Raw genomic sequence first — 20,565 nt, 5'->3', positions numbered from 1 at the left:
TTGACAAACAGCCGTTTTGACAGACCACAGTTGGAAAGAAAATCACAGGTTTGTAGATAAGATTAGACTACACCCACAGCGCTATAGATAATGGATGTATGTAAATATTATGTAATTGTGTTGCAAATAAAATAATAAAAATTGTGTTTATTCTGTAGTTTTGTTTTAATTCTTAGCTGGGTTAAACTGCGAGAAAAAGCCCTAGGTGTTACCGAAAACATGAGCAATGTCTCTATTCAGTTCATGTCAGAACAGTATGGCAACGAGGCAACTTGTGCCCTGAGAATGAGGCAGCTAAAAATGGAACTCAGCCGTCATCAAATTGGTGGTTTCCTCCTGTGCTTTTCCTACTTTGACCTGTCAAAATGACCCAGTGCACTGTTTGCTTGGCTGACGTTGGTCGAATGTGTTTTTAGTATTTAACATTAACACATTAGATATTGTGCATTCTATCTTTTATCTCTATTTTTATTACTTACTCTATATTATATTTTTTTTTGTAATTTTTTTACTATATTGTATTTTATTTTATTCTATTCTCATTTCTTTAACTGAGCTGTTGTAAATGTGTTCCCCCCCCTGGGGGAGGAATAAAGTCATTCAATCTTCAATCTTCAACCAATCTTCAATATTTCAAAAGAACCTGGATTTCAGTCTTGATAAATGTTAACTGAACGATTCCAACACAAATAGAAATACAAGAAATCACTGGAGGAAACAGACTCCTATTCAGTAACAGCTGTCATGGAAATGCAAAATATAGAAAATGATTTGAAAAACATTTTTTTTAAGCTCACATATCAAGACATGGATGGCAGGAATACCCACATGTAAAAGTGTGTGTACCTGCAGACAGAGAGAAGAGTTTGTTTTTAAGTATGTCAACATTTTAACGTCACTTAAGAAATCAGCTGAATCAGACAGATACACTTTAACCTACTGGTTTTCTGAAGCGCCCTTGTTCTGGAAGTGACCTTTTAAGTCCATGTACTATGTCACACCCCTGTGGGTGTAGTGTTAACAGTGGTCACTCTGTGCAGCTGCAGGGGTTCAGTAGAAAATGTGCTGACTGGAAGATGAAAAATCATTGGAGCCGCAGCCCCAGAGGCAGGAGCTGTGACAGCTCGCTGCTGGACTCTGTGCTCGCTCACAAGTGACAGTGATGGACAGACTGAGGAGTGAGTGGAGGCCTGAAGCTGTGTGTTACCTGCAGAACTGATGACTGTGGAAACACAACACTCGATAGCTCTGGTTGATCACATGTCACAACATCAGTGTGTTGTTCTTGTTGACATGGTGCATATATTCCAAGAGGGCCCTCTGATCCCATGCTGTGCAATGCACGTGTTGACCACAGGAGGGCGATAAAGACCTGTGGAAAGGCGATAAATGGCACCGTTGCTTATCCTGCAACTGAAACAGTGAAATTTCATAATAGTGTTAAAAAAATAATATGAATTCAAATATGATATAATAAAATATAGTATTCATGAAATAAAATAGTAATTTTTTGGAATATAATCCACCGCGGGATGAGTGACTATAGTTTAAGTCAGTAAAGAAAGATCATGAATAAATGATAACATGGCACATAAACTACAGAGCACAAACTAAAATCCTCTGCTTCCTACAGACAAACAGGTTATAAAATAAATGAATCCGGGTTTATTTGTAATGTATTTTACCTTTTTAACAAAAATGAACTGAAACCAAGGGCCAACTGAAACCTTACAAGAATGCAAAACTGCTGATGGGAATATTAAAGTGAGAGATTTTGCTCAGTTGATTTGTGGTTTGTGTGGTAGCCTCACTGTTTCCGTGGTGTGTAGTGCGCTGCCAGTCACACGCTGCTCTAAGTGTGTCAGGAAACTTCTCTGGGCTCGTTTGTGTTCAGAGTGCAGTTCACTGAGCCGTAGCAGAAAACCTGAGCTGTCTTTGCGGTTTCTTTCATAATAGTGAAATTTTTCTCATTGTCTCACATTGTCCACAGCGCAGACGGCTGACACTATGGGCAATCAATACAGCTGCACATGAAGGAATGTAGGAAAGACTCGAGAAAACCAAACAGTGAGCTGAAGGTTCTCTGGTAACAGTTCCATGACTTAAAGTTGTACAAAAACAAAAATGGACATCAACTTGCAATTTGCAGCTGAGGCTAACAAGGAATTAAAATGTTATTAGCCACCAGGGGTTAATAATCTCCAGACTTTAAGACTTGTTACATAATCATCTGTTGGAGAGATATGCTCAGGTGCACATGAGTGCTCACAGGTTTGTTTGAAAGAGAGGGGAATTTTAGAAACAATCTAGTTAGCATGACATTTAAAGGGATAGTTCAAGGTTTTTTATTTGGTGTGGTTGTTTGAGGTACTGACACGCATGGTGTCTTTTCCACTACAGTTCCAGTTACCATGGCTCGGCACGGCGCAGCTTGACTTCGTTTTACACGAGACACACACAAACTAGTGACTTTTAAAGCAGTTGTTTACTGTGTAACTCAATCATTAGAATTAGGTAATTAAAAAGATTTGTTCACAGAATCGTTCAGTACTTCCTGCATGAACTGAACTAAAATGCAGCAGAAGGGGTTATGATGCAGCTTCAGCAGTGCCGTCGCTAAATACACAAGACTCCTCTGTTAAATATTGAGATTTCAGACATTTCCTTGCTAAAAGTTGGAGATTAGCGCATTTCTTCAAGATTTTTAAGTCTTTTTCGGTTTGATTCTTGTGTTGGACGTTTTGCTCATGTCTCTTTCACAGTGCCGACACTCTCTCTGACCAATCACTGGCCTGCAGTCTGACGACGTCACGCATAGTATCAGCTCAGCTCACTTGGAACCTCGCCAGAGCAGGTACGACGGAAAGTACCAGGTACCAGGTACTATCACGAATGGAAACGCAACAAAAACAAAAATGTGCCAAGTAGTGGCGTACCGAGATGAGCTGTGCCGGAACTGTGTAGTGGAAAAATGCCAATAGTTACACAAAAAAAATAAAAAACTCAATCAAAAATATGTTTGCTGCTTGATCATCTCGTCGCAGGACAGCCCTTTCACCAACAACTAACTCTTGAAAATTAGCCTCTTTAAGCTTATGGTGAGTTTGTATCAAAAAATCTGAATGGTGGATATTAACACAAAAAAAACCCACTGAAACTGACTGATGTGGTCAGTCATGGATCAACAGCTCCTGTGAGCCATCATGGAAAATCACTTTTCTCTATGAACTTCTGTTTCCCATTGACAAAATGTAGTCTAATTACAAGATAAACTTAAGATATCATTGGATGAAGCTGTTGTAGATTTTATGAAGTGAACCTTTTGTTAAATGCCTCGAATTTGTTTTTCCTTGTGTCTGGCAGCCATGTTTTCACTGAGGGTGTGCCTGCCTGGTTCAAGACACAAAGCAGTCAGTACCTCACACAACCACACTTCTTCAAACAAACAAACTCACCTCCCAGCACCCCGACTCACTATATTTAACAGGTTACACCTAGTTTGTGTAATCCATACAAAAGCCACATTGTGAAAAAGACAAGGTTTGGTTTTATGTGGGAGTTAGAGACAGGAAGCCAAATGGTAATGACATTAAAACCTCAACAAAATCGGGTTTTAGGTGTTCCCCCCCCAAAAAAAAAATTCAGCTGCTGCTTCTCAGACGAGTGCTATTCATGTTCTCAAGTAACGCTTATCTGAAAATCCCACCCATAAAAACGACCTACAAATGGGACACATAAAGCAAAAAAATGTTTTGTTCTTTGGAACTAAAGTCGAACCGAACCTTTAACATGTGTCCTTATATGTATATTTGTATATCATTTCTTAACCTGATAGTGTGTGTGTTCAAAACACCGTGGGAATGCCTGGGGAGGGAAACAAAGGTATTACCCCTTCTCCGAAAAACACCCACATTTCCCCGAAAAAATATGCATTTGCACATTCAGCGCGAAACCAAGTCAACACAAGGGGAGGATCTCAGAGTTCCTCACCTCAATTTGAAAGTTTCAATCAATGCGTCTCTGATGTCTTCACTTGGCTAGACAGCACTAGAAAGCTGTTGAAACCAGTCCTTCAAACCATCGAAATCACAGAGAGTATCACATGCATCTGTGAAGAGTTTTTTTCTTCTTTTGTTACATCTACAGAAACCTACTTGAAGTAATCGATTGTATTTGTTGTGGGGGAAAACGCGGGACAAAAAAAATAAAAAACCTCCTTGGGTTTATTTTGTAAAAAAGTGAATGAGGTCATGCATGTCTCCTCCCTGTGACTGTGTTGAAAGCTTATTCTACACTGTGATTATATGAGATAATAACCACACAAAATGTTTTCCTTTCACAAAGCACGGCTACGGTCAACTCGAGAAACACATTGACTCACACTGTCAAACAATGAATACGTCCCGACCCGTTATTTAGCATGGAAAACAGCCATGTGTGTGAAGCTGTCATGTACTAAAATACTCCTTTTTTTTAACCACACAATGTGAAAACATGGAGTGGGTGTAGAAGTGCTGTGTCAGTGTCACTGGACCTACACGAGCAATTCATGATCTGAGCATGACTTGCAGAGAAAACGTCCACTGAGCGATTACTGTAACAATGCGCTGATAGTTTCCTCCACACACAGGGAGGAAGTCGTCATGAGCGACAGTCACATATCTGGGAAGTTGAAGCTATTTTTAGAACGCTGACCTAGGTGCAGTGTCGTAAAATTAATAAATGCAACCTGACTCAGACAGTGACCTTCAAACTGACAGAAAATTATTACATCTTATTTTATATTTTTAATTTAAAGAGTATTACATTTTCCCAAGAAATGTGCTTCAGTACAATGCTGAGAAATGTACACATTTGATTTCCTCCTACATGATTTGCCTGTATGCACATTCTGGAGCTGGAAGCAGGAAGCTTTTTGTTTAATTTACTGTAGCTTCAAGGCCAAAGGTTATCCTGACTCCCTCCAGACTGATGTACCTCTATTGCTTTATAATTAAAATACAATATTTACTTCATTCAACATTCATTTGGATGGGATAAAACATACAGCTCAAATCTATCAGTCTTGTCAGGGTGAGATCATATTCACATATCACTGCATATTTCCTTTATTCCAGTGTTGTAACATAACAATATACAAATACTTTGTTAAAATTAAAATTATGTAACTGTACTTTAATACTTATATTTCTAGCAAGCTTTACTTTTACTAACTATCTTTGTTACTCTGCTGTTTTACATTAGTTTTGCCATTCACACATATTTCATACCCATTCACACGCTTCAACGTGTGGTTAAGTGTCTTGCAGTGTCAGGAATTGATCCGCAACCTTCCAGTGGAAAGACAATGGCTCAATCCTTACTCCTCACTTTTTTAATACTTTTATTTCTAAAACTTGAGTACATTTTATATCAGAAAATGACTTTTGACACTTAAGCACAGTTAATGTCATATACTTTAAAACTTTTACTTAAGTAACATTATAAAAAAGTAACTTCAACTTCTACCAAAGTCATTTTCTGGTAAGATACTTTAAGGTACTTTATATAAGACTTTTTTATTTATCTGCCTAAAAGTAGCTTAGACTGGATCTTCTTGTATCTATGGGCGAAGCAGTTAAGATTTAATTGTACATTTTACAGCCAAGTCATTGTTTTTTATCCCAGTTACATTCTGAAAACACGTACCTATGATTACGTGATAAATAAGACTTGGCTGATGGACTGACTGATTAACTGGTTGGTTGGTTGGTTGATTAGTTGGTGGGTTAGTTGACTGAAACCCAGACTGTTACTGAACTGAGCGTCAGTCCAAGGCCCAGACGGAACCATACCATCACTATCGTCTTAGCAATGTTACAGTAATTCAAGACTGACACTGACCTGCTCAACATTGATGCACATAGCATTAAAGCAACATGTAGATGTGAGTCCAGCATGACTGATTGATTGATTTATTGTAGTTGTGTTTGCTGTGTTAAGGCTCAGCACAGAAGCTGCAGCAACATGACATGTACAGGCTGTTCATTGGAACTGTTTCTTTGCAAATCAACACTTTATGAAAACTTTATGAATATGTTAATAATGTATGAACCCCCCTCCAGGCCATGATATGTACACTTGTTTCTGTGCAGGCTTCTTGTCAGACTCAGAACCCCCTTAGCTCCATTATAATCACAACATTTTACAGTGTGTTGTGTTGTGATAGGTTGTCTCTGCACTCCGAACACGGCCTCCAGATGACCTTATAGTAACTTGACGGGAGGCAGGCGTATAATACGAGGCCAGCTCGTTAAAAAAAAATATGCTGACCCTGCTGTACACTCGCTTGCCACTTAATTAAGTACACCCTTGTACTGCTTGTGAATGCAAATACCTCGTCAACCAATCACATGAATCCCAAAAGATGATTTGAATGTGACATGGTTGATGGTGTTTTCAGGGTTTACACAGACTAACGACCAGACAGTAAAACACTTGTTAAAATACATCCAGGTTTTGCAGAAGATAATCCCTTAACGTACAACCTGGGACAGATTATGAGCCAGTTGGACCCCTGAGCACTCGTGAGTTACCTGCAGCATCTCCCTGTCAAGAGTTCTCTTACTACTGCCGTCTATTGACACATCTATACTCATTAGGAGCCCCTTTCAGATATAATGGGTAAATAACATAAACCATGGTATATGATTGAGGGGCCCTATTAGTATATACCACATAACATAGCCAGTGTTATGTGGCTTCAGGGCCCTATTAAAAATATTGGTTGGAGTAATGTAGAAGCAAAAATATCAGGATAGGAGCGCAGAGGCTTGGGCTTCAGAGCCCCCTGAGCCTGGTCCCAGTAGGCCCTCACACACACCACATATGGACTACAGCAGTAGAAGTATTCACCGCACACATGATGCAAAAAACTCAAAACTCAAAACTCAAAACTGTGGGCTACCGTAAAAACTTCTAAGACTCATTCTGGGATAAGCTGTTCATACATTGAGGTGATTGTACACACAGAGGTAGATGGCAGCGCACAAGGACACAGCGGTTCTCAGCTCTCTGTGTGGGTGCATAGTTCAATGCCGCCATTAAATTTGCAGGCGACACCACGGTCGTCAGCCTCGTTAGCGGCAGGGACGAGACAGCGGGGCAGCGAGGAGGTGAAAGGGCTGGCGGGGTGGTGTACCGAACACAATTTACTGCTCAACACCAGCAAAACCAAGGAGATGGTAACGGACTTCAGGAAACACAGGAGGGGGAAGCAGCATCACTTTACATCAACGGGGACTGTGTTCTTTAAGTTCCTGGACACACACACACAGCTACGGACCTCTCCTGAACTGCAAACACAACTGAGAGAAGGAACCATGTGGAGGAGAAGCCGCTGGTACTAGTCTTTTACCACAGCAGCATCAAGCGTGTCCTCACATACTGCATCACAGCATGGTATGCCAACAGTTCAGTGGCAGAAACACCTGCAGAGGGTCATGGCCAAGAGGAAAGGGAACTTGGTTTGAGGTACCCAACTCCCATTATTCTGCTCTGTGGCTGCCCTAATCATAGGAAGGTTTCTAGTCGAGGATGGGATGAATAAAAGTAAAAATACAATACAAAAACTGTCCAAAAAAATCACTGCCTGTCCCTTACACTCTCTGGAGGACACTGCCAACACACGGTGTCTCAGGAGAGCAAGGAAAATGACTGCTGACACCTCACACTCAGGTCAGCACCTGTTTAACCTCATGCCCTCTCGCAGGAGGTACAGCTGCCTAAAAACAGCTTCTTCCCTGGGCCATAAGAACTTTGAACACAAAGGCAGAGTGTGGATCCTGAAAGCAATGTCTGTGTGTTTATATTGCTTTTATTGTATTTATATTTACTGCTGCTGTAGAAGCACAGCAATTCCATTGTATACCTGATGTGCAATGACAATAAAGCTATTATTCTATTCTAAATTTTACACACTGGACCTTTAAATACAAAGCCAGATGTTCTTCTCGGGTAACGCTCTCTCACCTCCATATTTAGCAAAGCAGTGGTAACAATCTCTCAACGTGAAAGTGAAAATGCATGAATCCCTAAATGTCAAAGTCTTCCTTTAGGTGTAAATAAACGATGCCCTCCAGAAATTACATGTGTTTCGCTTTCACAGATTAGCCATGATGTGATTTCAGTATTAGTGTGTTTTCTCCTTTTACCCCCCACTTCATTAACCTTTTGCTGAAAAAAAAAAAAGTTTTCCATCACGTTTACATGAAATGTAGGTCATGTATGTTCACATAACTAGATTAACTGAGTTGGAAACAGTGACAAATTTCCTATGAAAAAAATTGAACTATTAATGTAACTATTATTTATAGAGTGTAATGTAATGTCATTGTAGTTACTGTACAACTAATGAGGAAATATTCTCTTTAAAGATATAATATGTAACATTTCAGCATTAAATATCTAAAAACTACACATATTTTGATGAAGAGTGTACTCACTTGTACCAAAATGTATCCAAGACTCTTTTAATGTATAAAAACTCATGTTTATATTCAAGGATTGTTTGATTTTGATCGCCTTTTAATGCCGTCATCCACTTTATCTGTCTCTGTTATAAGTTAATAAGAGGCAAACCCGCATGAGACATCAGAGTGAGGAAAGAAATATTCCGTATACGAGTTAGCCAGTGTTTTATTGTGTGTATTTGTTGTAATATATCACGACTACTCATTGCTGCCATGGTTCCACTGCACTTTTACGAAAATCATCAAACAATGACCTTTGCCGCAGATATTACATACTGTGTCTTTAATTTGACGCAGGGAGGCAGGTAACACTTTGAGTATTTTGGATAGTCAGCAAAAGCACCACTTTTTATTAGGTATTTATTACTTCATAATCTGGCCGCTCCAAAGTTTCACCACCCATTTGCTGAAGAATGTGTGCTGCTGTGAGTGTTGGTTGGTCAGTTTCATGACCTCAGCTCCTCGCTGACAGGGTGTGATGCTCCCTCAGGCACCTACTGACTCAGATAAGCGGCGCTCTACCAACACGCAGACAGAGGGCAATGTACAGTGCTTGACTGGCGTCAGTGCTCAATCAGCGGTTGGTGCCCATAGTAACCACGTGTAAACACCGTGCGAGTGCAGACAGGCGCACTCGCACGGCATTACAACAACAACAAAAGCTCTCAAAAGACGTAAAGTGGAAGTATCAGTATTTCCTAGATTAGGTGAATATCTAGCCATATAAAGACAAAAATCCCAGTTTCTTGGCAACTGGAGAGAAAACACAGAGCTGCAAGTACAGTTTGTCCCCAGATGTGTCATTATGATACTTGGCACAGATTAAAGTATGTGTGGAATTCACAGCAGACACAGAGGAGCTGCAGAGAGCCTGTTAGTGATGTTCGTCTGCGACTCAGTGACATCAGAGCCCCACTGGGTGTGCGTATGTGTGTGTCTGTCTGGTGTGCATAGCGCAATCACAGATGAGTATCACCCCACCGAGGTGTGATAGCTTTACTTGCCCTTGGATACGGTTGCTATGTTTCCACCAAGCCACCTCTTTACAGTGTAAACACAAGCCATCCTGGGAATTTTATCTCAAATGTCAGGGGAGCACAAACAGGTAGCTCTGTCACACACTTCACCACCGTGTTGTGACATACAAAGGAATTTCCTTTTCTTTCGAAAAAGTTGCCTTGAAGCACAAGTGGGACAAAGGCAAACAAAGAGAAGAAGAAGGTCACAAGGAAAGTTACAGTGGGGGTTTGAAAAAAAACAAAACAACAAAAGGAAACAAACTTCCTACCAAAAGTCATAGCTTTGTGCGTTCTGCATCACTACACACTGTCCTTTCCTGGATCTAAGCTGAATTATGTATGGACTTTACCCTTCAGTGCCAAGTAAGAGCATCTGCAGGGCATGAACGGGTAAGTCCAGGACATCCCACTGTGGAACAAGCAGCTTTCACAAGGGGAGTCTCCATGAGGAAACTTCAGAATCTTCCCCTCTTTCTCTGCGCTGACTGTGCTGCGTAAATTCACTTCATAGAGTAACTGTGGACTGAAATAAGTGTTGAAATCCTGCCACCTGAAAAACGCAGGCTGCAGAGTGTTCACACCACTGGTACTGCCCTGGGGGGTCATACATTCTGGTTATAAAATAATAAGGTGTGACCAAACGTAAGGTGTAAACTAACGTTTTTGATTGAGTCAGATAAAGTGTATTATATGCAAATAAGCAAAGTTGAGTAATGCAATTATGCACTGTATTGTCAGTCATTGTATTGCATTGAATCATAATTGCTGCATGTTTTAGTGCTTGGTAATGTTATAGTATTTGTGATTGTTTTTTCTAACATTGATTTCTGTCCATTTCATTACTGTTCTGCATATTTAAGTCATGTAAAGTTATTTTTTATATTTTGTTTTTAATGTGACACTTGGTTATCACACTGTCCCTTCAACTAAAGCAATACATTAAAAAAAAGAAATAAATATATGATAGGTTTTCAATTAAAGCTACACATACATGCAAACTCACAAGCTCAAAAAAAGCAATAGAACAAACTATAATTGATTTTAATTTACATTTTACTTTTTTCTGAAATAACTCAGATTTATTATATTTTGTGGTAATTACATGTGTTGTAGGAGTAGTAGCAGTAGTAGTTTCTGTCCCTTTAACGACAACAATACATTTTTAAAAAAGAAATAAATGAACTACTCATATATGCCGTCAAATGGGCTTTATCTCTGGATTATTGTGTTTAATCCAAACTCACAAGCTCAAAAAAGTAATAGAACAAACTATATTAGATTTAATTTTGCATTTTTTTGTGAATTAAATCAGATTTATTTATTTTATGTGGTGGTGATTACATGTGTTGTTGGAGTAGTAGCAGGATTTCTGTCCCTTTAACAACAGCAATACATTTTTTTTTAAAGAAATAAATGGTAGGTTTTCAATTGGCCTTAGATCTGGATTATGGTGTTTAATCCAAACCCAACAGCTCAAAAAAAGTAACTTAATGTGAAATAACTCAGATGTATTATATTTAGTGGTGTTTACGAAGTACAACTTTAAATGAGCCTTGTGTATATAAATACACTTATCTTTTAGTAGTTACGTGATAACAGCGTGTGGTTGGTGGCGTAGGTGTGGGCTACTGTTTATTTTCAGTGTACATTTTGAATTGAACTTTTAAAGAGCTCAGTTAAATTTGGACAACTGGGTCAGAGAGGTATAACATGGAAACATGCCAGTGCTGCTTTGGTTAACCTCTAAAAAAAAAAATATGACATTTTCCCCCAGAGCAGAAGGGAATTCTTCAAGAGTCAGTGTCTCTCTCTCATTCATGATCACCTTGTCGCTCATTCACTGAAATAAATCGCGTCTTTAAAACTTACATGGCTGCTTCAAACGAGGTGTCGAATAGGAAACTACAAAGTTTTCGTTCTGAGTGAGCTGAGGGGGGGGATTTTTCTCACAAAAGCACATCTCCGTATGTGTGATTTCCCTCTGCTTTAGTCAAATGGAAATCCCCGCCAGGTCTCCGCCCAAGAGCCTGTAAAACCAGAGCGCCTCCCTCTCGGGCCACACTTCTACCCTGACCTTACATCAGACACAGACACACACACACACTCGGAGACGAATCTGCTCCTGCACACATTCGACATGGACGTGCACAGAGTTCCCAGCACTCACGCTCAAATGGATTATAACTTGGACAACATGGGGCCCAAACACGGCAAGGCGCTGCCGTGCCAGGAGGATCGCTTAGACAGCGGCCTGGACTCCCTGAAGGAGGACGAGCTCGTGAGCGACTTTGAGATCCTGGACATGAACGCGCCGGAACGCGCGCAGAGGGATTACGAGCCGTGGAGGAGTGCAGTGACCGAGGATGGTGACACGTAAGTGGACACTGCTTTTCCCCCCTTCTCTCTCTCTCTCTCTCTCTATGTGTGTGTGGATTGTTACGTTTAAACTGTGGATTGTTACGTTTAAACTGTGGATTGTTACGTTTAAAATGTGCATTTGCGAGAGTTTCACGGGTGGATTTGAGTTGCGCATTTTGTAGCGTTCAAACGTTTTTAAACGCAGTGCACCGAGGAGGTTTGAAAAGCTGCAAAAGTGCGCACGAAAATGGAGGAAGTGGCAGGGAAAACTAGTGGGCTTTAAAGTGTGTGTGTGTGTGTGTGTGTGTGTGTGTGTGTGTGTGTGTGTGTGTGTTGCGTGCATCACAGTGTGTACTCAGTGTGTGTACTTTGGCTCAGAGCGCAGTCTGGGCGGAGCTTAAGTCCGCGTTGCGCGTTCAGGAAAGTCCCTGGCGCGCTGCCAGTAACTGATAAAGCATCAGATGTGTCAAGCCACAACTGGTGGAAATAACCCGACAAAACTCCATTCTTGCGAAACGCTCCACTGCTCAGGCTTTGTTCTCCCTTATTTGCCTGGAACCACTTCCTCATGCATTAAAACAAATAATAATAAAACAAAATTCATAGAAAAGCAGTATTTTAACTCTCTTTTTCTCCCCCTCCTCTTCCCCACAGGCCTCTACACTTGTCCATCATTCACGAAGCCACAGATTATGCCCTCCAGATGATCAAGCTCTCCCACAATCACCCATTCCTCAACCTGCAGAACCACCAGAGACAGGTAATAACCAGTCACACATTAATCACCTTCAGCTAAATAAAGAACCCTCGTTTCCTTCCCTCCTTCCACACACTCAGAGTTGGTTTAATAATTAAATGTCCTCTCTCCAGACCGCTCTCCATCTAGCAGTGATCACAGAGCAGCCACAGTTGGTGGAGAAGCTGCTGAGGGCCGGCTGCGACCCGCGGCTCACGGACAACTGCGGCAACACGGCTCTGCACATCGCCTGCAAGAGAGGCTCCCTCACCTGCTTCAGCGTCATTACTCAGACCTGCCAACGCCACCTGACCTCCATCATGTCCTTCCCCAACTACAGTGGTAGGTTCAAGAAAAAAATGCAGAATGCCTCCCCACTTTTATTATTTTCGTTCTTCTTTGATTCTTGAATTCATTGTCACTGACGAAACTTTGCCTCATTTTCTCCTTCAGGACACAATTGTCTCCACTTGGCGTCAATTAACGGCTACATCTCATTGGTGGAGAACCTGGTGAAGCTGGGCGCAGACATCAACGCACAGGTAGGTGTCGTTAACACCCACATGAAGGCAGACTTTTCACCGTGTTTTGCAACATAAAGGCAAAGGAAGGGAGCAGGAAGCTAACGCCACATTTTTCACCTTGTTTCCCGTAGGAACAATGCAGCGGTCGCACGGCACTTCACTTGGCAGTGGATCTCCAGAACTCCACGCTGGTGCGCTGTCTCCTCGACCTCGGCGCCAACGTCAACTGCATGAACTACGGCGGCTTCACGGCGTACCACCTCACCTACGGGCGCCAGAGCGAAGAGATCCGGTGCCAGTTGTTTGACAAGACGGCACAGGAGCTGAGGGAGCTGCCCGAAAGCGAATCAGATGACAGTGACATGGAGGATCTGGACCTGTCGGAAGATGAGGTCAGTATCCGAGTCAGAAAGATCAGAAACCGTAGACCAGATCTCAGTAGCGTACGTCAAATATAATAATAAAAAGTGTTGGTTCCTAAAACATTTTTTTTTATTTCTTCCCTACAGCTTTACGACGACATAAAGTTTGGAAAATAAACAGAAGCACTCTTCTACTGATGAATCGGTGACAGTGAAGCTGCTGCTGGGTTGCCTACGGCCCCACAATGAGGGACCAGTCAGTGTCCGTCCCCCCGTCCAGGTCCAAGTCACAGGCGCTGGCCCCCGGGATCACTAACACAAATGAAGATGGCGTCTAGTCCGGTCAAAGCCGGTCCAAGTCACAGAAAGTCTGTGCCGAGAACCACATACCAGCAAGACCACGACCTCCATGTAGTCTTTTCTCTACTCTGTAAAAAAATGAATATATATATATATACAGTATATATATATATAGATGTGTACATATTGGACTTGTAATATATTGTAAATGCAGAGATATTATTTTTGTACCTGTACATGTGCTCATGTTGTGTGAATTGAACTATTTACATAAGAAAAATGCTCAGAATAAAAAAGAAGTCTATGAATATAAAGAGCTCGGATCAGTGTGTTTCATCCACTCAGCGTTTTTTTTTTTTTTCTTTTACGATTGCTCACTGATCTCCTTCTGTGCGGTGACTCTCTCGTGTTCTTTCCACATTGTAAAAATAAGCAGCATTTCTCACTTCTCGCACAAAATGACGAAGAAGGGAGTCATCAGTCAGACTTGTGAAAGAGTTAGAACTCTGAATGGTCTGGGATTTCCTTGTTGGGGCGAGGTCACCTGGTCTCTGAGTCACTGCGCTGAAAGTCCCTGGGCAAGAACAAGAGGAGCATAATATACTTCAGTATTCTGCCCCACCCTGGAAGAACTAGTGCTGAATAGCAACTCAGTCCTGGCACTGGGTACAAATACCAAGGAAATTTTGGAAGTAGGAAATGTGCTTTTTTTTTTTTTTTTTTACAAAAACAGGAAAAAGTGTGCCACACATGAGTCGTGTCAACTGCAGACCTGGAATTTTTCAGTCAGGAATTACCTGAATTGACTGCCTCTCATTTCCAATGTGAAGTAAAAGTGGAACAAACACTAAGTGAGAAAAACACAGTGATAAGACTTAATAGCTGTAATTTTCCTCGGGGCTGTAAAGCTTAACTCAGCAGAGGGATTTTCCAAAGGACCCGTAAGCAGGTTCCTTCTTTAACAGAGTGGAACTTGACTTACGAGATGTTAACATGAATCAAGAGTGAAAATTCCCAACATATTATAGAAGAAAATGTCACATTTTTGCTGCGAGTGTTTCTGCAAAAACAAATAAAGGGCAATGAGACAATGCTGATGTAATGAGTCTTATTAGAAAGAATGATTAACATCATTTCTGATCATACAGTGATGACAAAGTCCTCTCCACACCGAGTTAAACCTACACACTGGAGCCCATTGTTAAAGCCAAATGTATCTCAGTTGTATCTGTTGAGCTGAAGTCATCTATTTCTGACAGGTTACAGGTGCATTAAAAAAAAATTACGTCAAATCTGGTGACTTTATCATTCACTGTAGTAGAATCACCACTGATGTGCTGTATGATTTTTTTTTAGTGCAGCAAGAGCCACAACAGGAAGCTCTGGGGTAGAGCTGAGCAGTCGCTCATGTTCCATTTCCTCCTGCTGCTAAATTCAACCGACAGACGAAAACACAGCTGATGAAACAGGAATGAGATTACATGGGAGTTTAAAGGTGTGCACAAGTACGTTGTTGTGCTTAAACCAAGTTGTATCTGCTGTAAGAGGAAAAAAATAACCTCAATAACAAAATAAATATGAGAAATTTACAATTTTACTCCAAAAACTTTTTTTTATTTTTGAATGAAACAGTGGGGGGGGGTAAATGTACAGCAAACAAAGATAACACCAGTCTCCATCTGCTCAGACTTGTATATCCCATCATGCTCTAACTTAATCCAACAGGTGATGCGTCTCTGCTCGCTCAGTCCCGCTCTGCCAAGGACACCAGGTGGACGTCCACTTCAGTCTCTGTCAGAATCCTGGAGAGAACAAAAGATAAATAAAATATAAATTTGATTTTCATGCCTGGAATTGAATTTTGCTAAATGCAGAGACTTTGATAAATTCATTTATTAAGTCACGGAAGCAAAAACTTGCAAACTTGAGTATCTGAAAGAGTTCTGTGTCGTATATACGACACATATAGAATTATATAGATATTATATAGAATTTCTATGTTCTGATGCTATCCATCACAAGAAAACAGACAAATTGTTCAAGTATCATACATGACACATGACCCGAGGGAATCTCACCGTCTCTGAAACCCTCCACCCACACTGACATAATGTTTTATAGCATACTTAACATTGTCTGACTTTTTAAAGACTCCTTTTCCATTTTTTAGGTTGTTTTGCAGAGTAGGCAGTTGTTGCTGATGCTGGAATAGAGACAGGGTTCTTTCTAAACCAGGCGCTGTGCCCTCTTACCAAAATGCCAATTTAGCACTAGATGCTATTTTTTATGCTACTTTACACTACATATCAAATTGATAAACAATATTCCTGTTCGCTAGAAAATGCATAATGATGCAAAAAATAGTAAAATCATGGTAAATATACATTCACATAAACTCTGCCACCCCAGTGTTTATCTGTCCATGGCAAATACATATTATCATGAGATAACATATCCTTATATACAGGATCATGTTACGTGGAGCGAGGGTCTCGCGGGCCTGTAACCATTCACCACGAGCGCGCGATTTTTGACAGACAAACTTTGGTGTAATAATTACCCCCGTAGGGAGCCTTAGAATGCCCCCCCCCCCCCCCCCCCCCAGAGATGTTTCCACGGCTGATCAGTAGAACAGCTGATAGCAGTCTCGTCTCTCGCCATGAACTGCACTGTGACTGATTATTTTCAAGGTTGGAAACGGAGCCTAGAGGAGGTGCAGAAGCCCAGTTCTCGATCATAACTTGAGTTACATTATAATTAAAGGTTATTATGGACCATTACAATCATTCTGCACCACTGCAGCGATGTTACCGAGCACCGCAAAAGACTAATTAAATAAATAATCTATAATGCACCGTTGTGGTATCCTCATGAATCCCGGCACAGCAACACCGCAAATATTACGCCAAAAACATGTTGCTGGCTGTGAAAACAGTGTATAAATTGATTATATACTTGCACCTACTTTCCGAAATCTCTTTACTAAAAAAAGATGTATAAGATCATAGATTTAGATAGCTGCTATTTTCACCTTACAGATATCTGCTTAACTATCATGCACAGTTGTCTTTTACCTGAACTTGGGATCCTGCGTTGTGACAAGGCCCACCTCCAGCTCTGAAGGCTTGAAGTCGATGGAGAGAACAGTTGACAGACAAGAAATTGCCGTCTGCAGGAGAGAAAATGTGGAACAAACAGAGAGGTGGGTTTGCAGGAAGAAAAGATTAGGTTTATGTTTATGATATACATACACACACACACATATATATAATACTGGACTGTATAATATTAATATTTGACAAGTTATGATAACACTGCCTGGAAAACACCTTAAAAGCTAGATTCACATTCACTATCCTGTAAACCTGAGCTGTTCAGCGGTGATAAACAGTGACTTTACATACCTCAATAGTTTCCTTAAAGGTCCAGTCAAGTTTCTTTTTCACTTTCTTTTCAAGGAAACTGGTGGCTTCTGTCTGCTTGACTCCAGCGGCGGTTGCCTTGAAGCCACAATAGTAGCCCGCTGGGTCACATTTGTACACCTGGGGGCCGTTCTCCTCGTCAACGCCGATCACAATCATACCTGCAGCAGTACAGTGGCAGTGACACTTTTCATTTTTCCAGGACATACATCAATTTGTTGGTTGCAAAAAACCCCAAACAAACATTTCAATCAAATATAACTCATGAAAAACAGATGGTATATCAGGACACATTACAGGGACCCAAATTTGTGTAAATATCCAAATTATGGGATTCAAATGGCCCAGTTAAGAATGAATAAAGGAATTTTAATTTGGACAAATTAAAAGAAAATTTGAAAAAAAGAAATTCGACAAATTATTGATAATATTTTGTAACATCAAACAAAAAACTAATACTGAACTACACAAGAAGAAAATATCACTTCCATTGCTCCATTGCATGTGAATTTCTCTGTGAGATGAATAAAGTATCTATCTATCTGTCTGAAAGTAGCTGTAAAGAAGTGTGAATTTATCAAGCCCTAACCCTTCTTTGCCTTATGTCTTGAAATGTAATAGTTTCCATTGGATTGACCATATTTATAAAAACCATTTAAACAAATCAGGAAATAAAACTAAGACAATAAAAGAGCATTATCATACACTAATTTATGGCTTCAACTACACTTTTTCATCATTGACTAATCTGTCGATTATTTTCTCAATTCATTGATTAGATGTTTTGACCATAACATGATTTCTTTGTAACATGCAGCAAACGTAAAATACGCTAACTGGTTTTAATTATTTGAAAAAAATACAAAAAGTATTTATTATCTATTATCAGTAGTAACAGATTAGTCATAGCAGCCCAAGTTATTATTTTTAAATGGATACGTACAGCAGCCCAGTGGTCGCATCTCAGCGTTCTGCGTGTAGACTTGTGAGATGTCAGCCATCCTCTTACACAGCATGTCCACTGGAATCTCATAACCGTACTTGTACTGCCAGTTTGCAGCCTCATAGCGAGCTCGCTGCACTTGGGACCTGCTGTCGGCTGCAGGAACACGTTGAAAAGGGTGAGAAAAGAAAGGCAAAGGTGTTTTAAAGCATCTAATAAACACTGCAGAGTTTCAATTCTTGAAGGCAATTTTGAAATCTTTTCCAGAGAGAGTTATTTAATCAGTCATGGAAAATCTATTTTAACCATAAATATCAAAAAGATAAAGAAAAAACACAGCGTGTTTAATTTGGTTTTCAACTGAATTGTTCCTGCTCACTGAAATAGTCAGAGAACTTCACAATAGGTTTTTGTTAAAGTTAGTAACAAACAAAAATGCTTAGAAATACATTTAAATAGAACGTAAAGAGAAGAGGGAACAAAATTCAGAACAGCAACTGAATAAAATACTAAATAAATGGTAATCCAAAAGGGAAAAGGTTCCCGATTGCTTTTTTTTCTTACCTGTCATCCCTGACATTACACATCCAATATTATCTGTTATTCTGAAAAGGTGGGTCACTGTGGCGGCATCCAGGAGCTTGTCCTGTTTCGCAGAGGAGAAAAAAAAAGAACTTATATATACCAGATACACATCTATGGCCCCTTTCTAACAGTAGTCAAAGACAAAAGTAATCAAGACCATGCATGTTTTTGGACTGTGGAAAGAAGCCGGAGAACCCGCAGAAAAACTAAATATAAACTTTATTTTATATTTATTCATTTGTTTTTGTATTTCATATAATATTCATTATCACAGTATAAATGAATACAATAATGTTACAATATCACATATTAAACAAAACCATGATACAAATATGATATGTTTATTCATATTAATTTCAATGCCAACTACTACCAACAATAATGAGGTCTATATTCTATATTCATACATACAACAGCGTTGTTGGAGGTTTGTGTTCTCAGAGTGATGTATCGTATTATTGAGATGCTTTGTTAAAATATAACGATTTATTACAAAATGAAGAATACTATTAGCGGTAGGAGGATGTGAGTGATGTGGATTCACAGTACCACAACTGTCACAAGTTCTACAGTATGTAAACAACTCACCGGTACTTTTTTCTGTGTGACAACAACCGCACAGTCTTTCCCCCGAACTGCTACTGACGTGAGTCCACCTTGGTTAATGGCCTTGAAAGCATATTCTGCAGAGAAGATCAAATGTCATTATGTTTGGTAAAGACAAAGCATTCAAGAAAAAAATGACGTCCAAACACGCACTGCTGAAGATACATTCAAATTGGAATAAATTGTTCAATTAACTGACATGTTGCTGTATGTCATGAAAAGTTCACTTCAGCACCTTTCTGCTAAATGTTGTTGATCAGATAACTACATCACATCAATTATACAGATAAATCACTGAAATACATAAAAATTGCATACATGAGAACAAATTATATCATAACTGGGATTGTTTGATTACAATGATACTCTAAATTAACTTTCCCAAACCACAACATTTGTATGAATGGCAGTTTGACATCTTGAGCAATGAATCAGCTTGCTTTGCTGCAACGCTAACCATGCTAATTACCATGCTAGCCGGTTAGCTATTTTGATTCTCTTCTGTTAAATGCAACTGTCAGAAGCGTGGACGCAAAATAACAAACTACACAGCATTAGTTAAAATTTCGTGGTTTTTAATGACCTCACTTTCGCGTTGGAAGGGAGTTATTTATCAGATGGAAGACAAGCTAGGCGAACCATGACAGGGCATTTAGCTAGCTAGCAAACAACTGAACCATTCAACCGGCTTTTGTGTGAACACGTCCACATACTCACCGACTTGGTAGAGTCTTCCTTCAGGAGAGAAGATGGTAATGTGCCGGTCGAACCCTGCACTAGAGCCTCGGGACATTTTAGAACGTGAGGTTGGCCGAGAAGTTCGTCCAAATAGATTTGCGAGCAGACTTTCAAGCACAATATTCCCACCCGGAAGTTGAACTGAATGGAAAGGAACTCTTTCCGGTGTAAGAGGACTGCTTCGTTTCTATGGTGATATGATAAGGTTAACAACAACGACTACGACGTCCCCACAATATAACATAATATAACATAATTTAATATTAAAAAATAAAACATGTAATATAAAATTTTCATATATAAAAATCATATGTTATAACAACTATATATACTATATAGTTTATGGATATACTATTTATCTGTAGCCTATATCTATATATTTACAGATGGCAAAATGTTATATATTTTTTTGATCCATGTAATTAATAATCTAATAAAATATACATGGTACAGTTAAGTTTG

General features: G+C 39.9%; 2 protein-coding genes across 2 annotated transcripts; one reads left to right on the top strand and one right to left on the bottom strand.

Annotated features, from left to right (window-relative positions):
* Nucleotides 1–11,578: 11,578 nt before the first annotated feature.
* On the top strand, nucleotides 11,579–14,123 carry LOC131443197 (NF-kappa-B inhibitor alpha-like). Its single transcript, XM_058612618.1, has 6 exons — nucleotides 11,579–11,902; nucleotides 12,542–12,647; nucleotides 12,758–12,965; nucleotides 13,077–13,165; nucleotides 13,279–13,539; nucleotides 13,657–14,123. Exons 1-6 carry the CDS (start codon nucleotides 11,667–11,669, stop codon nucleotides 13,684–13,686), a joined length of 930 nt encoding a protein of 309 aa, XP_058468601.1. The 5' UTR covers nucleotides 11,579–11,666; the 3' UTR covers nucleotides 13,687–14,123.
* Nucleotides 14,124–15,401: 1,278 nt separating this feature from the next.
* LOC131443196 (proteasome subunit alpha type-6) lies at nucleotides 15,402–20,258 on the bottom strand. The gene is made up of 7 exons (XM_058612617.1): nucleotides 20,083–20,258; nucleotides 19,348–19,442; nucleotides 18,739–18,820; nucleotides 18,175–18,330; nucleotides 17,214–17,392; nucleotides 16,884–16,978; nucleotides 15,402–15,611 (listed from the first exon to the last, which is right to left on the bottom strand). The coding sequence occupies exons 1-7, from the start codon at nucleotides 20,156–20,158 to the stop codon at nucleotides 15,554–15,556; spliced, it is 741 nt and encodes a 246-aa protein (XP_058468600.1). The 5' UTR covers nucleotides 20,159–20,258; the 3' UTR covers nucleotides 15,402–15,553.
* Between the last annotated feature and the right edge of the window lie 307 nt (nucleotides 20,259–20,565).

This window comes from Solea solea, chromosome 17, assembly GCF_958295425.1.
Source record: "Solea solea chromosome 17, fSolSol10.1, whole genome shotgun sequence".
In the NCBI taxonomy this organism is placed as follows: domain Eukaryota; kingdom Metazoa; phylum Chordata; class Actinopteri; order Pleuronectiformes; family Soleidae; genus Solea; species Solea solea.
This window is presented reverse-complemented; position numbering and strand designations above follow the sequence as displayed.

What these genes read in the sequence shown, in the direction of transcription:
- LOC131443197 (XM_058612618.1), top strand. Translation starts at nt 11,667, where the DNA reads ATGGACGTGCACAGAGTTCCCAGCACTCACGCTCAAATGGATTATAAC. An exon ending in GTGACCGAGGATGGTGACAC is followed by an intron (nt 11,903 to 12,541) that starts GTAAGTGGACAC and finishes TCTTCCCCACAG; the next exon opens with GCCTCTACACTTGTCCATCA. An exon ending in GTCCTTCCCCAACTACAGTG is followed by an intron (nt 12,966 to 13,076) that starts GTAGGTTCAAGA and finishes TTTCTCCTTCAG; the next exon opens with GACACAATTGTCTCCACTTG.
- LOC131443196 (XM_058612617.1), bottom strand. Translation starts at nt 20,158, where the DNA reads ATGTCCCGAGGCTCTAGTGCAGGGTTCGACCGGCACATTACCATCTTC. An exon ending in TCACACAGAAAAAAGTACCG is followed by an intron (nt 18,821 to 19,347) that starts GTGAGTTGTTTA and finishes TCTGCGAAACAG; the next exon opens with GACAAGCTCCTGGATGCCGC. An exon ending in GATGCGACCACTGGGCTGCT is followed by an intron (nt 17,393 to 18,174) that starts GTACGTATCCAT and finishes GTACTGCTGCAG; the next exon opens with GTATGATTGTGATCGGCGTT.